Source organism: Nestor notabilis, unplaced genomic scaffold, assembly GCF_000696875.1.
Source record: "Nestor notabilis isolate BGI_N333 unplaced genomic scaffold, ASM69687v1 Scaffold29765, whole genome shotgun sequence".
Lineage (NCBI taxonomy): Eukaryota > Metazoa > Chordata > Aves > Psittaciformes > Psittacidae > Nestor > Nestor notabilis.
Window position 1 is genome coordinate 915 of NW_009931046.1, and position 15547 is coordinate 16461.

At 42.3% G+C, this 15547-nt stretch overlaps 2 protein-coding genes across 2 annotated transcripts; one reads left to right on the top strand and one right to left on the bottom strand.

Moving 5' to 3' along the window:
• The first annotated feature begins 281 nt into the window (after positions 1-281).
• On the top strand, positions 282-6524 carry ACAT2 (acetyl-CoA acetyltransferase 2). Its single transcript, XM_010015700.1, has 7 exons — positions 282-482; positions 1319-1436; positions 2220-2363; positions 2588-2710; positions 3449-3603; positions 5689-5799; positions 6301-6524. The coding sequence occupies exons 1-7, from the start codon at positions 378-380 to the stop codon at positions 6466-6468; spliced, it is 924 nt and encodes a 307-aa protein (XP_010014002.1). The 5' UTR covers positions 282-377; the 3' UTR covers positions 6469-6524.
• Positions 6525-6711: 187 nt separating this feature from the next.
• TCP1 (t-complex 1) lies at positions 6712-14576 on the bottom strand. The gene is made up of 12 exons (XM_010015701.1): positions 14564-14576; positions 14052-14137; positions 13196-13324; positions 12274-12371; positions 11809-11919; positions 10952-11133; positions 10210-10336; positions 9716-9891; positions 8981-9104; positions 7873-8065; positions 7425-7588; positions 6712-7010 (listed from the first exon to the last, which is right to left on the bottom strand). The coding sequence occupies exons 1-12, from the start codon at positions 14574-14576 to the stop codon at positions 6797-6799; spliced, it is 1617 nt and encodes a 538-aa protein (XP_010014003.1). The 3' UTR covers positions 6712-6796.
• Positions 14577-15547: the final 971 nt, after the last annotated feature.

Below are 15547 nucleotides of genomic sequence, written 5' to 3' on the forward strand. Positions count from 1 at the left end.
CTAGTGCTAATTTGAAGTTGGTGTTTTATCTGACCTGCCATCAAAGGCAGAGCTGTTCAAACTGTCAGTAACAAGTCCCATACCTGATCTTGCAGGTATTTTTATTAGTCAACAATATAAAGGAGAGAGGTAACTGAGCTCCTATTTACCGATTACCCCTTGGAACTTCTCTGTCTTCCAGTTGAAGATAGGAGTGGGCTCTATATTTTGGTGGAATGAGGGTACCTGTTGTGGAGAGTGTCAAGGCTGATGTTTGTGTTTTAAGAACAGAGAAAGGAAACGTGCTGCCTGTTCCCACAGGTGCCGGCCAGAACCCCGTCCGGCAGGCGAGTGTTGCTGCGGGCATCCCTTACACCGTGCCCGCATGGAGCTGCCAGATGATCTGCGGGTCGGGTTTGAAGGCCGTGTGTCTGGCTGCTCAGTCCATACTGATGGGAGACTCCAGCATCGTGGTCGCAGGAGGCATGGAGAGCATGAGCAAGGTGAAGCAAACCATTGAACTCGCATTGAGCTGCCTTACCGGCAACAAACAGCGTTGTGTTGAAACCCTGTGTTTCAAAGCTAATGGGGTAAAGGTTGGACCTGATCATCTTAAAGGTCTTTTCCAACCTATTTGATTCAATGATTCTAATGATCTAGAGGTAGATTGAAAGAGCAGCTTTGGCTTCTGCACCTGGGAAAGAATTTACTCGTGCAGCAATTGACTTTGGTAGCTTGTTTTTTTCCTTTTCTTAAAAACAAAGACCTGATGCCATAGCTACTGAAAAGGTGCCATACAAACGCACACTTGTGTGCTTGTGACACCTGGCCTAGATGGGATTTTCTGTGTTGTGAGAAGCCCAAAGAGGGAGTGACTGGGAATGTTGTTGTTCACTAAGCAATTTGAGCTTGGAAAGGAAGCAAAGCACTTTTATTTTGAGGTGTTCATCCTAAGGCAGAATTAAGTAATGGTGTTGGGGCAGGGATCTGATGCCTAAGAATGGGGTGGCCTCTTCTGCTGGGTGCAGAGAGTGAGGTTTACGTTCACTGCCTGCAGAGAGCATTTGGGAACCACCATCATCTGAGGGACCCATGGCCAGGGATGATGGATTAAATCTGTGGAGAGGAAACACTCACTGCTTGGTGATCTGCTACTGGGGGAATGGAGAGGCCAAACAGACCATGCCAGCTGGCATCCTGGAGGGAGAGACAGAACAGGGAGCTGGGGAGACTGCCATGATCTGGGGCAGCAACCTGCAGCCACAAGGCAGGGGTCTGCCTCTTCAGTATACACTGGAGATAGAAACTGTCTGACTCCTGTCAAAATACCTTCTTGCAGGCTCCTCATGTCATTCACATGCGAGCTGGGATTAAAATGGGAGAGGCTTCCTTGCAGGACACTATAATTCTTGATGGCCTTACAGATGCTTTTTATCAGTATCATATGGGTATAACAGGTAAGTGGTGACAGTCCAGGAAATGACACAGTTAACTGGGGAGAGGGAAGAATTCCCTTGATAGGAAACTTCAGAAATCTGAAGTTTCAAATGAGGTGTTTCAAGCTGCCCTTCAGTTGTGGTCATGAAAAATAGAGAAATCCCTAATACTGAAAGGCAATGAAGGCATTTTCTGCTTTGTAAAGCTGCTAGTTTGTTGTGTTTGGTTTGGTTTTGTCTGTCTGAGCTGATCTCGCTGCATCTCTTGCATCTGAGCAATTCAACTTAATTTCACGAAAAATGAACAAAATAATCCCTGCACGTAACTGGAGCATCCAGCAACACAGACTTGCACTGTGGGGGAATTAAGTGTCCTATGGATACACACAGTTCTGCTACTGCAGGTTATTGCACCCTCGGATGGGGTAGTCGAACAACTGCTTTTTCAGACCCTGCTTATGAAACAGTAACTTCAGAACCATTCCCTCCTCTGAAGCAGCTGTAGAGAGATCTAAGCATAATAACCCAGAGAAGCAATAGGCTAGAAATGCTTGTTTGCGTTTGTATTTAACTTGGTGTAACTCCTCTCTGGGACATGAACCCGCACAGAAATTCTCACACTCAAAAGAAAACACAGCAGAGAATCATGAGCAAACAAAAGGAGGAAATCGGAATGAAAATGTTCAGCAAGCTCAGCTGCTCGCTACAGCAATCATTAATCATTCATTACCTTTGTACTTACAATTTTACAGCTTAAAATCTTAGTATTTCCTGATGGCAATTTGCACTGTGTTCCTTTTTCAGCTGAAAATGTGGCCAGTCAGTGGCAAGTCAGCAGAGGGGAACAAGACCAATATGCGGTACAGTCACAGAACCGGGCAGAGGCAGCACAGAAAGCTGGCTATTTTACCAAAGAAATTGTTCCTGTTCTTGTACCTTCTAAAAAAGGTAGGTGAGAACGGATGATGAGAGCTGATTTTAGAGAAAAAAGCCTGTTTTCTACTGTGTGTCTTATAATCAGTGGACGGTTTCCCACTTAGGAAGCCTTTTCCTTAAGCTGTTCTGTAAGCATGTAGCTGCTGCTTTCTTTTTCAACTTTATGGGGTTATTTTTATAAATAAGAGAGAAGTAAAGTGAATTTTGGAATATCTAAATGTAGCTCTGCTTTGCAGGCCCAATAGAGGTTAAAACAGATGAACACCCTCGGCACGGGAGCAACTTGGAAACAATGGCAAAGTTAAAGCCCTGTTTCCTGACAGATGGAACCGGGACAGTAACAGCAGCCAATGCTTCAGGTTGGTCCGTTTGGCTAAAGCTGAAATGGCAAAGGACAGTAGCTGCTTGTGGCTCAAGGCAGGGTCTCTGTGAGGGGTTTGGTTGCCATGTGGCTACTGCTGAATGTATTTGCAGGAAATGGCAATGAGTTTGGAACCATAGGTAGAACTCAAATATTAACTGTGGTGGAGGATTTCTTTACAGATGAGTTGGTTTTGTTTGCTTGCTTTCTGTGAAGCAATATGAGTGTTTGGACAATAACAGCAATACCTGATAGGCTGGAACAAATAGAAACTACATCCTCTCCTGTTAAAACTAGCTGTCCAGAGGTTTCTAATACTGCAGGTCTGGACAAAGGAAAACTTAATTCATGTTTGAAAATGTTACTCCTGAGGGAATGACTCTCCTGCCACAGGCAGCTTTGAAATTTCTTCCTTGGTCCTTCTGCTGCCTCTTCCAAAGTCTACCTTGATGAATCTGATGTGCTCCTTCTTCAGATTGTGCCTTGATTCTTCCACCTGCTGCTTTCCACATAGAATCACAAACGTGTCACATTTACAGCAGTATACTTATGGTGGCCATTTTAAGCCTTTGTGTTGGGGGTTGGACTTGGCTGATCTGAACAATACTGACCTAAATCCATAAAAGATTTGTGATTTTTGGTCTGTCAGCTTGTGAACTTATGCAAGAGGGAAAAGGTGGTACAGTACAAGCCACAAAGCCCAACAAATACATATGAGTTGTTTGTCGTTCCACAGGTATCAATGATGGAGCTGCAGCTGTAATTCTAATGAAGAAATCAGAAGCTGCTAGGAGAGGTCTTATGCCTTTGGCTCGGATTGTATCTTGGGCTCAGACAGGCATAGACCCATCTATAATGGGAGTAGGGCCCATTTCAGCAATAAGGCAAGCTGTAAGTAATTATCTATGTATATCTATTATTTAGAAACTCCTGCTTGTAATAGCTTTTCATTTTCTGGCCATGTCTTGGTTTTTCTATATTCTATGGAAAACTTGGTAGAAAAAATAAACTAAGTGAAAACAAGACTTAAAATAGTGGAGAGTATACAAGATTGAGAGTTCTAGCACTACCAAGCTAATGCCTACTCATTGTAAACCAAACCAAACCAAAAATGTATAGGTGAATGAATGGAGTTCAGAGCCTAAACTAGTCAGGTTTGTGGAAAGCCACCTGGAAACCTAGGGGGCTAAAGATCATATTTCATGGGTGTGTGCACTAACTTAATTTGGGGGTGATTTTGTCCTACCATGTTATGGTTCTGATGCTGAGTCTGGCCGGGTTAATTTTCAGGTCCCCGCCTGGTTGTATTGCAATAGTACAACACTGAGAGAAGGGCCAATGAGCGCATCTGCGTGAGCAAAGGTGATGGTGCCTTTTGTGTTTCAGTTTGCCCTGCGGAAGGGTTGGAGCATGCGGGCTGGATTCCTTTCATGCTTCAGTTTGAAAGTGAACAAGAAGGTGCACTCCAAAACCACATCTTAACATGCTCAGACCATTATGGCCCTTGCTGATGTGCCCTTTGTTCCGTCCGCAGGATGAGGTTCTTGGATAAAATGCTGGAGAGAGCAGCCCCTGTGGTACCACACTGTTGGCTAATATAGACATAGCCCATGGCAACCCCAGCTGATCATTTCTTAAAATCGAGCTATGACACTGAGTGTGAAAAGAGCTCTTGTACAGCTGATAAGGATAGATTTGCTTTAGAATTCTATTTAGTTTTATTTATACTGTACAAAGGCCTTATTTTGTTCATGTTTGAAATGTCTTGGCAATGTTGAAGCCTAACTTGAACTCACCCAAGACATTTTTACTTGCACTCCCTTTGTTTCTAACAATGCTTTATCAGCAGAATCAAGCAGAGCAATGCTGTTTCACAACCAGCATTTGATGGGAAAATCAGAACTGTAATGCTGAAGCTTTTTCTTACCAGATCTCAAACTGTTCTTTTCAATCAAGAATGTGATAATGTATCCACAATAAACGTTCTTGAAATTGTAGAACAGACAAGCTGTATTTAACAGTACCTATCATTTTATAGGTACTCTGAAAAAGGCCACACTACTTAACATAGGTTTTGTATTGTGTGTTACCAAACACTTCACATCCACCAGTTTCTCTCTTCAGAATTTCATAGCATCAGTTTGCAGTGAGAGATTGTCTAGGCCATGCATTTTAGTGTTACAGTGATATAGCAAACCTTAAAGAGTTTTCCCAGCAGGTGAACAGTTTCCAATCTGTCTCTGCAATACCCAGTAGAAAGAGGCCCTCCTCCTCAACTGTAGGCACTGGCGGTGCACTGGTCTGGCGAGCTGGTTGTTAAACAGCATCGCTCTGCTTCAACCTGCTGGTAAAGCATTTTTGTTGGAAACAAAGTGAGTGCAAATGAGAATGTCGATTGTGAAACATGCCTACACCTGCCCACAAGTAGGCCATTGCACTGCAAGAGTTTCTCAAGTGACAGCATGAGCCAAACCATCTCGCAAACAGCCTGTGAGTCTTTCAACTTAAAGGCAGGAGAGACTGGACAAGTTACACTTCACAGCATCACTAATGGTCATTTCATTATCTCCTGTGTAAAAATCTGCACTGAGCAGCAAAGAATCTCTAATGGGATCAGACTCATGTTCTGAAAAAAACACTTTTAATCTAAAATCTGTTTTTGAAAACGGTGCTTGTCTGTTAAGGGTAGCACAGACAGTTTGAGTCCCACAGTTGTACCACCACCACTGCATGGGTAAAACTAGTCAAGCTTTTTTAAGAGCACCCAGCATGTTATGGCACATTGCACTGACTTTGCTGACACCGAAATTTTGTCTTTTGTCTTCAAGAATTCTGGCTGTTAAAAATAAAATCAATCTGTTTACTTCAACTTTTTAGAAGCTTCAAATCACCCCATTTAAGTCTTACTGAAAGCTTTCTCTCGTGCTGAGGAAGACCTAAAAGATAACAAGGCCTCTATTTATTTTCTTTTCTCAGATTAGCAAAGCCAGCTGGACTCTGGAACAAGTTGACCTCTTTGAAATTAATGAAGCTTTTGCATCATTAGCTGTTGCAATAGCAAAAGAGCTGAAAATAAACCCAGAAAAGGTAACGATTAGTTTGCCTCCTCTAATTCAAAGTTGTTCTACTCTGTGCATCTGGATCATATTCCAAACAAGCAAGAACAGTCCTCTTGCAGTCAGTGACTTTGCTGAGTAAAATGGGAACACCAGGGCTTAGCTAGCAGGCAGTTTCCAAACTACCACGCCCTAACTTCATGATAGTGATTTGTATGCAAGTCTAGGTAACTGCTTGGGCATGCTTGCAATTACAACTTCAGACATTCAACTTGATGATGAAGTGTACTTGCCACTATGCTCTCCCAGTGATGGCAAACCGTGTGGGTATTACTCTCCCCTCCCCAATTTCACCTGATCTTCAGGGAGTAAAGATGGGTCCCTCTCTACTAATTAACACCAGCAGTTTCTCCTTGAAATGGTGGCAGCTGGTGATTCAGGCTGTCACCATCAAGGACTACATGCTGAAACTCAGCTAAGCTCATTAAATCACTTCTTAACCTGACCTTTTGTATTGGCTCTTGTTTTTTAGGTTAATATCCAAGGTGGAGCCATTGCTCTTGGCCACCCTCTTGGTGCCTCTGGTTGTCGCATCCTCGTTACTCTCCTACATGCACTGGAACGAACCGGTGGAAAACGTGGTGTTGCTGCTCTCTGTATAGGAGGAGGAATGGGAATAGCCATGTGTGTTGAGAGATGAGCGTGAGTGAATGAATAGCTAGTGTGAACTAGCTTTGAAACAGTTTCCTAATAAACGTCTAATCATGGAGCTTACAGTTGTGTTGCTTAAAATCAAGTAAGCTTACTCCATTACTTCTTGCAACTCAGTAACTGCCTTGACAGACTAGTGGCTACTGTAGACACTTCAGTTACACTGTGGAGCTTAAATTCTCACTGTGAGGACTAACCTTGCTTTGAAAAACGTCTGTTCACAAGAAAATAACAGCAGCATTCAAGCACTTGTTTTATTAACATTTTAGTTACAAGAGTGGGAAATGTAAGTTAGACAAACATAAATAAAACCTAAGTTACTCTTCAAGCTCTCCAGAGTGAACTGCATCCTCGTAGCACCCTCTCTCTTCTTTAGGTTCAGGGTGCAGTTTAATAAGGTCATCAATTCGAAGAATAGTAATTGCCGCTTCTGTGGCAAACTTTAGGCTCTTGGTTTTGACCATGGTTGGCTCAAAGACACCAGCCTGCTTATTATCACGAGGTTTTCCATTGATCAAGTCAAGACCAATCCTGCAAAGAAAGAGGCAGATGGAGAGGTTAGAAAAGGTAGAAAGATAGCTGGGAATATGCTGTTCAGCTAGTACCAGTTCCCAGTAACACATACACAGGACTGAAGAGGCAGAGAGAGGAACTTTAGTGATAACCTACACCCTTATTCCACATGCAAATAAACCCCAGAATGATTTGGGTTGGAAAGGACCTGAAGATCATCTAGTTCCAACCCCCCTGCCGTGGGCAGGGACACATCACACCAGACCATGTTGCCCAAGACTGTCCAACCTGGCCTTGAACACCGCCAGGGATGGAGCATTTACCACTTCTTTGGGCAATCCGTACCAGTGCCTCACCACCCTCACAGCTGAGTGCACTGGCAAGTCACCACCCACTTCACATGTACCCGCCTCCCTCCAGGCAGATACTTGCCATTTCAGGTTTTTGCGATCTGGATTAACTTGAGCCTCATTGTGGAATGCTCTCAACTTTGCAACAAGATCTGTCGCATCCTGAGCGGCATTTACAGCCAGTGTGTTTGGAATTATCAGGAGGGATCGTGCAAATTCTGCTATTGCAAGTTGCTCACGTGACCCCTACAAAGAGGAAAAGGTTTTAAACGCACTGCTGCAACAAGACTGGCAATAGCAGGTAGGGGTTTTCACACGCAAACCCTGGTTTTAAGGCAAAGAACCATATATTCTAATTATTAGAGAAAGAAGAATTAATATCCTCGATTTTAAAGCAGCATTTCCCACTCTGAGATCATTCAGTTTTCACTGACCGTGGAACCAAGTTCTAGGAGAGTAAAATAAATGCTTAAAAATTCACACTGTCCTAGCCTAACAGACACACTGTTACTTCCTCCTGCAAGACTTACCATGCTGGTTGCATAATTTTCAAGATATATTGAAAGTGCTGCCTCTACAGCACCACCACCTGGGACAACAGACTTGGATTCGAGTACCCTTTTAACAACACAGAGGGCATCATGTATAGACCGTTCCATTTCATCGCACATGAAGTCGTTAGCTCCTCGTAAGATAATTGATGCTGAAGTACGAGCCTTTGTACTAGGGGAAAAAAGGAATGAGGAGTCAGCTGTGTTGAACTGAATGTAAATTAATGCTTCTTGCTGAAAGTTCTCTTCTAAAACCAAGTTCAGTTAAGCCACATTCTTTCAATGTTTAGTTTTCCCATCAAATCGGGGCAAAATGTAATTAGATATTGAGAAAGTTCTCTCTTGCACAGGCATTAGGTGAGCTAATGACTGCCAACATTACAGTGTAAGTAGTCATGTTAGCTGCCACACAAGTGCCATGGTCAGTGTATTTTGTTCACACACAAGAGAGAGACTGCAGGAGACTGAACACTGAGAAGACATATTGAAGCAGTGGAAAAGATACTGTCTGAGGTGTATTTCTGTTAACAAACGGATACTTTAGTCCTCAGGAACCAGACAGCAGTGGCACACTAAAACTTCAAGGGAAAGTTTCATGTGTGCAGACAGCTAGTGATTGTTGCTTTTCTTATTCATTAAACACAAAAAACTTTCAACAGTAGCTGTCCATTTCATACTACCAAGTGGGTGACTGATTCAATGAAACCGGCACAAGTAAAGTGTCTTTATTATGAATGGTCAGATTTAGCTAGCACCACCTTATTCCGATGGAATTATTCATAAAGTAACTGTTTCCCTTACTGCCTCTCTAAATGGAAGCCAGCATAGAAAAATTTGGTTATGAACACAATTCTAAATGAAGTTTATCCAGCCATCTAATTGTCTCACACATCATGCTTGATGAGACAGGTGTCCAGCCCCCGCAGAAGAGATGAAATACTGACACTTCCGCCTCCTATTTGCACTGGACTTTCCCATGCACGCAACTACTCATACCACTGAGATAGTGTGGAAGTAAATAAACGGGATTTTACCTTGAACTCAGTTGAAAGGGCACACAAAACTGAGTATTTTAAAATGGACTTACTTCTTGATTAAGATCAGCTCATCATCACAGATTCTCTCTTGAACCACCTCTTCTGCCTGTCCCAGCATTAATGCCTCAAAACTCTCCTCACCTTCAAGGTTTGCAAGGGTTGAACATACGGTCGCTTTAACAAAGAAAGAAGTGAGATTAGCCTTCCATGCCAGCACATCCTTTGCCAACTTTTCCCAGAACAGGCATATGAAAAGAAAAACAGAGATTGAAAACAGAAGTACAAGCTCCTGTGCTTTCTCATAATGGAAATGCTTTCCTAAAAATTTAAGAATTGACAGACACAAATCTATACTAGATTTTTTTCCAGTATGTATTTAATGATTTAGGAGTTCTTTCTTGAACCATCTGAACAATGTACTTACCACAACTGTCCAAACAGAAGCTTATGAATGTGTGCGTAATAAAGTCTTCTATATAAATACAGATTCTGGCTTATTTCCACAAGAGTACAGTCTTCCCAGTGCAAGGCAGGATTTTGTCCTCCTCCCCACCTACCCCCTGTAAATCTTCAGCATTCAACTCTTACAGTACTCACCTACTTTGACAGAAGTTACTTAAAAGCTACAGTGAAGTTAAAAATGAACAGTGTCTCAGCTCTACTCATCCTTCCCTTGCATGTTAAGCTCTATTTTCAAATTTAGTTACTAATACCCCAAACAACAGCTTCTACTTAAAAAAAGGAAAAAGAAGGTGCGAAAAGGAAATGTTTTTATATATACATACCTCCAGATGCCTTAGCAATCCGCTTAAGGTCCTTTTTTACAACTCTTCGTACTGCCATAGCACCAGCATCAACAAAGTATTTCAGACACATATCATCAATACCTCCAGTGGTGAGAATCACATTGGCACCAGTAGCCAAAATCTTCTGGATCCTTTCTTTGGTAATATCCAACTCTCTGCAAGTATAAAATCCAAGTTATAGAAATGTATCACATTCAGTCACGCCATTTCCAAAAATCTTAATGCAGAGCTCTGCAAGAAGGGACCTCTGCATAAACATACTTGGATTTCTCAAAAAACCTGACTTAATACTAGTTTTGCCCCCACAAGTGAAGGCTTCTACCGTTAGTGTTTGGTATTGTTGGGAAATCTTAACATTTAAAACATTTTTACCTCTTCCACTCAGCCAAAGTTACATTGAGACACCTCAGCTGAAGAGGCCAACAAAGCTTGTGAAGCCCCACTGTCCCAGTTACTCAAGCTTCCACACACACCTCTGCCTTATCAGTTCCAGCTTCTCAGGGTCCGAGATAACAACCTGAACACCAAGCTTCATCTTTGCTTTCTGCAGGCTGAAGTCAAGGCATGCAATCTTTGCATTAACTATTCTCTTGGTCATACCTGATGAGAGAAAAACAGAAAGAAAATAGATTTTATAGAACTGAGTTAACAGAATGTCAAGTTAGCAGTAGAGATTAAAAATAATGTTACTTTCACATTTCAGATCTCTACCCAGTTTGCTTCTCCATCACCAGTTCTGCCCTAGTACAGAAAATGCTAATAAAGACTTTCAAAGACAAATTATTTTTTTTTTTCAAATCTCTCCTGTGACCTGTTACCTTTTTCCAGACCCCATCCCCAAAATGGGAATGACCATGAAAAGCTGACTCATCAGTCTCGCATCCTTTAGGTTACCTGATCACAACACAGCTCTGCTAAGTGTAACAGCTCCCTACAAACAGACGTTGGCTCCCCACAAAGGAGGCACTTACATTTCAGAAAATCAGTGTTACCATGCTACTACTGAGTTAGGGAAACCACAGTACCTTACCAACGCCTTGTGGATCACTGCTACTGGCTGGCAGACCCCAGCCTAGAAACCACCGGTGAAGCAGTAAGGTTTTTGGGGGTTCTTGTCTAATTGTTCTGGAATTGAAAACCCAGTGATTTACAACTAACGCGATCAGTAAGATCCATGCAGGAGGAGTCAGAGGATGAAACGTGGCACGTTCTTACCCTGCGAGCCCACCACGCAGTTCAGAGCGTAACCGTTCACAAGTATGCTCTCCTTCTGGCTGCGGCCATGTGCCTTCAGAACATTAACCGAGTTGATGGGATATCGAGCCTGACCCTTCTGGTCTGTGTATTTAACTGCCAGTGCTGCATCCACCACCATATTGGCAAAGAAATCACCATCACTAAAACGTTGTTAAGGTTATAACTGAACAAAAAACCTAATATTATGCTTAAGGGAAAAAAAAAGTCACTGACAGTGCCCAAACCAAGAGTTAAAAACTGTTTCCAAGAAAGAACCACAGAAGAGCATGGGAGTGCAAGCTTTCTTTACCACTGCCTTAAAGTAATTCTTAACACATACGCTGATAAGAAAATTAGGAGAGGCTAGTGCGATGCCTATGTTTTAGGCACCTAGTTCCTTAACAAAACTCCCTATCCTGTGGTCAGTCTGAATTCCCTTGTTAGCAAAAAAGCTAGAAAGGCAGTGTTTTCCGTGACTATGGACTAAAATGAAACCTTCTTCCCTCTTGTTTCATTTCCTAACTACTTGACTTCTAATAACACATTCTTCCATTCACGCAATTCCTTAACTAGTCCCATTAACATGCAATGCTGTAAGGAAACAATATGCTGTTAAAGCTGTAGTCATATCCCTAATCAAGTTTACATAAATCAGAGGAGCCTGGACATGTTTTCCCATGCCAAAAAATAGTATCTGTGAAGCATTTTTCATGCCCCTGTTAAAAAATGACAGCTTGAATACTATATGCTATTAATAAGAACTGCTGCAAAGGCAATCGGCCTAGCTACTTAAGCTCTCCAGTCAATCACTCTCACTTCATCAAGTTAAAGGATACATTCCTATAATTTTAGAGGACATTGATGTTTTAGCAGCATTAATTAGGCAGTCCCTGCCCAATTCATCTGTGTTAATAATAAGATTTTCATTGATGTAGCGAACTGCTTCCCTGTAGAATGAAGATAAATACCAGTAAAGAACTCCACCCCCAAAAGAAGACAAAAATCTTCCATGTTTTCACCCCTTCTGAATGTTACCTCAAAGAACACAGGGACAAAAGCAATTCACCTTTTAGGATAGGAACACGGCATTTTTATGTGATTACAGTAACATGATATTAAAACAAAAGAACCTACAACCCCCCAACAAGAAACACCTCCAACACCCCCTCAACAAAACACCATATCCGCTTTACACCAAGAAGTCTCTATTAACAGAGTCACAAATACAGAGATACATGAAGAACATGCAGTTATTGTACTTTAAAGAACACAACGTACTTCAACTGTATTAAGTTTCTTACTTGCAAGCAAGTCGGTATCCACCAATAATGGAGGTAGGATGGATTTTCTGTTTCACTAGCTCATCTGCGTTTTTCAGGAGTTCTGCAGCAATAATTACCTGTTTGGAATACAAACACTAAATACACGTATTCCACACAAGCACAGTAACTTCCAGCCAGTAACTCAGAACCATGCAGCTGTTTGCTCACTCCACCGCTTCTTCCTCCCCCCACTCCCAGAGGGATGGGGAGGAGAATTGGAGGAATGTAACTCCCACAGGTTGAGATAACAGCAGTCCAGTAACTAAGGTATAATACAAACCACTACTGCTACCACCAATAATGATAATAATGATAAAGAAAGGAAGAGATGCACAGCACTGCACCAGCTAAGAAGGAGAAAAAATGACTGCTGTAGCTGAACCCAGGACACTTCCTTTTGCCCTTAAGCGCAATATAGAATCACAAACAGTTGTCTAATATCTACTCAGTGGAAGTAAGTACTTAGAACTGTAAACAGTTTTGACACCAGGTAAAAGCCACGATTTTGCCTGCCCCAAGTTGCCAAGTCTCAGGCAAGTTTTCAACACGACATCTTCATTAGTCCTCAGCACTTTAATTTCACATAGTTTTAAAAATTAAAAACCTTACTTCAGGATCTATCCCCAACCTTCAAGAAAGGAAAAATAATGAAACTGCACTATGCAAAGTCCCTTCCAGAACAGCAGCTGCATATGAAAACTAGCACCTCTAAAAAACACATAGATCTAAGTTCTTTGTTCTGTAATCTACTTTAAAAAAATGCTTATAGTCACTCCTAACCTCAAGGTTTTTCGTTCTGTATAGCTGACCAACACTGCACCAAGACTTAGAGAAAAAAAGCTGCACCCCGGTTATGAAACACTGACTTTTGGTGCATCTGCCTGTAAAGCTTTCTACGTACCACTGAGGTTGTCCCATCACCAACTTCTTTGTCTTGCAGGTCTGCCAGCTCACAAAGAACTTTTGCAGCAGGGTGTTCCACTTCCAGCAGTTTCAGGATGGTTGCACCATCATTAGTAATGGTCACATCCTGATTTTCAGAAATCAAATGTGAACATGAAGCATATTTCTATTACATTTTGACTACTGCGTCTCATTAACATTCATACAAATGAGTAAGTTAATTTTCTCTGCAAATTTCCATATATTAAAACTCTTTATACCAAAAGCTTGCTGCTGTTTTTTAACCAGGAGTCCCATTTTACCAACAGAAACGTTACCACTGTTATTAGACAAATCTTGATGTTACAAACACTCGAACATTTTGCACACACCAGATTAGCAGTAGCGCAGTGACTCACCTCTAATACAGTATTTCATTACAGTAAAATGGCAAACTTTCCTCATTTGCTTGGAATATTTTAAAATACCAAATATTGCTTTAAAATTGTTCTGGGATTATTTGATTTTTTTTTATTTTATTTATTTCTCCTAACAGGGAGACCAAGATATGCAAGTCAGCACCATCACAAGGCCTGACTTTAACAGTGATATTTATTCCTGTTAGTTTGCCCAATTCTTTTGAAGTGGTGACAAGAACTCACATGTAGAAAGGAGACAACTGTACCACATGAACTGCAGTAGTAGATTAAACCACAATGATGTAGCATACATTACCAGACGCTCGATTTTACCAGTTCTCCTACCCCTCCTCTCAGAACCATTGAAAACACCAGGCATGTGCACATCTGACCTATGAAGTGGAAGCACTTCTACACACAAGCCCTCCTGACACTTTTTAAAGGAAGCTGACTTACCCCAATATCATCCACCAACATCTTATCCAGGCCAACTGGACCAAGAGAACTCTTCACAATATTGGCAATAGCAGATGCCGCAGTAACTGAATAAATGAAAGGAAAATAAACAAAGTTTTATCTTTCCAACTTTAGGGTGATTTGGGTTTACAAGAGAATGTCCCAAGAACCTGCAACTCAGAAACCTGAGATAACGGCCTAATTTAGGATTAGGTTTCAGCCTACCTAAACTAACAGCTGGCTGCTACTAAACAATACAATCTATGCCAGACCTCACTCTTGCCCCACCTGCAAGCTGGTTCAGATCTGGCAAGACTAACTGATCCAAAGAAGATTCGTTTTCTGTTGGCTTGGTGAGAGGGAGAACACTACCCGGGATCAGAAGAGCAGTGGTGGTAGCTTAACAGAGGTAGGTTGGTTTATTTTGGCAGCAGCAAGTCATGCCATGCAACTTCACTCTTCATTTACTCCTCAGTTCCAGACAGATACAGGACAACAGTATCACCACATACCAATTACTAACATCTCTTTATCCCAATGATGTCTGTGGCTGAAACAAAACACTTATGAAACCTCTAACACAGTGGCTTGTTTAAAAGGATGTTCTGCCAACTTCATATAGGAAAAAGATACAATCAACCTTTTCCTTCAGACCGTGGCAAGTTTTAATTTATCCCACAAGCATAGCCACTTAATCTGGAAATTGAAAAAGTGGTAGTATAATGGGAATAGTTAGTTTAGATCTCCACTTTGAACTTCAAACAATACAAAGGTTTTCGGAGTTGTTTTGGAGGAGTAACAGCTTTCTGAAACAAAGAACTATTATATCAAATATGGCGTTTTAAAGTAGAATCTCAACCATAGATTAAGGTTGCTTTTATACTAAGTGTTCTGCCTAAAGTATCGTCAGAGCTGCAATGACTCTCACAACAGTAAGAAAGCGTGTCTTCAGCTTCTTCCTTTGTCTTTTATCCACTAATTTAGACCAGTCTCGAAATTCATAGCCTTCCCTCAAGATTTGGGATAAAATTCTGAGAGATGTAGAACGTTTATGCGAACTATAGTAGCAGACATTCATCTTGAGGATGGTCCCCACTTTCAGAAGCAAGTTATTCCCCCATGTAGAGGAGCAGGAAGCTTCCCCAGTGGCCCCTTCCCCATCAAGGCTTCTCGGCCAGTCTGCAGGCCTCGCCGGCTCACGCTCTATGTGGTCGGGATGGAACCGAGCCGACTGCTGGTCAGCGCCCCGCTCCCAGTGGGTGCTTCTCCCGAGGAACCAACGGGGCCGCAGGGTCGCTTCGCCACCGAAGCGTGGCAGGGGACTGCGAGAGCCCCCGTCTCCTCGTGGAAGCTTCATAGGGGCCCTCCCTATGGCCTCTTGTGCACGGCACTGAGAGACGCTGGCGACAGGGCGAGGCCCCTCCCGGACAGGGGCAGAGCTGAGGAAGCACATGGCGGCGGTAACGGCCGCGCCATGTTGCCTCCTTCCCGCCCCT

What these genes read in the sequence shown, in the direction of transcription:
- ACAT2 (XM_010015700.1), top strand. Translation starts at nt 378, where the DNA reads ATGATCTGCGGGTCGGGTTTGAAGGCCGTGTGTCTGGCTGCTCAGTCC. An exon ending in GCATGGAGAGCATGAGCAAG is followed by an intron (nt 483 to 1,318) that starts GTGAAGCAAACC and finishes ACCTTCTTGCAG; the next exon opens with GCTCCTCATGTCATTCACAT. An exon ending in GTATCATATGGGTATAACAG is followed by an intron (nt 1,437 to 2,219) that starts GTAAGTGGTGAC and finishes TTCCTTTTTCAG; the next exon opens with CTGAAAATGTGGCCAGTCAG.
- TCP1 (XM_010015701.1), bottom strand. An exon ending in GAGCTGATCTTAATCAAGAA is followed by an intron (nt 8,066 to 8,980) that starts GTAAGTCCATTT and finishes TTTTTCCCCTAG; the next exon opens with TACAAAGGCTCGTACTTCAG. An exon ending in GATCGCAAAAACCTGAAATG is followed by an intron (nt 7,011 to 7,424) that starts GCAAGTATCTGC and finishes CTTTCTTTGCAG; the next exon opens with GATTGGTCTTGACTTGATCA.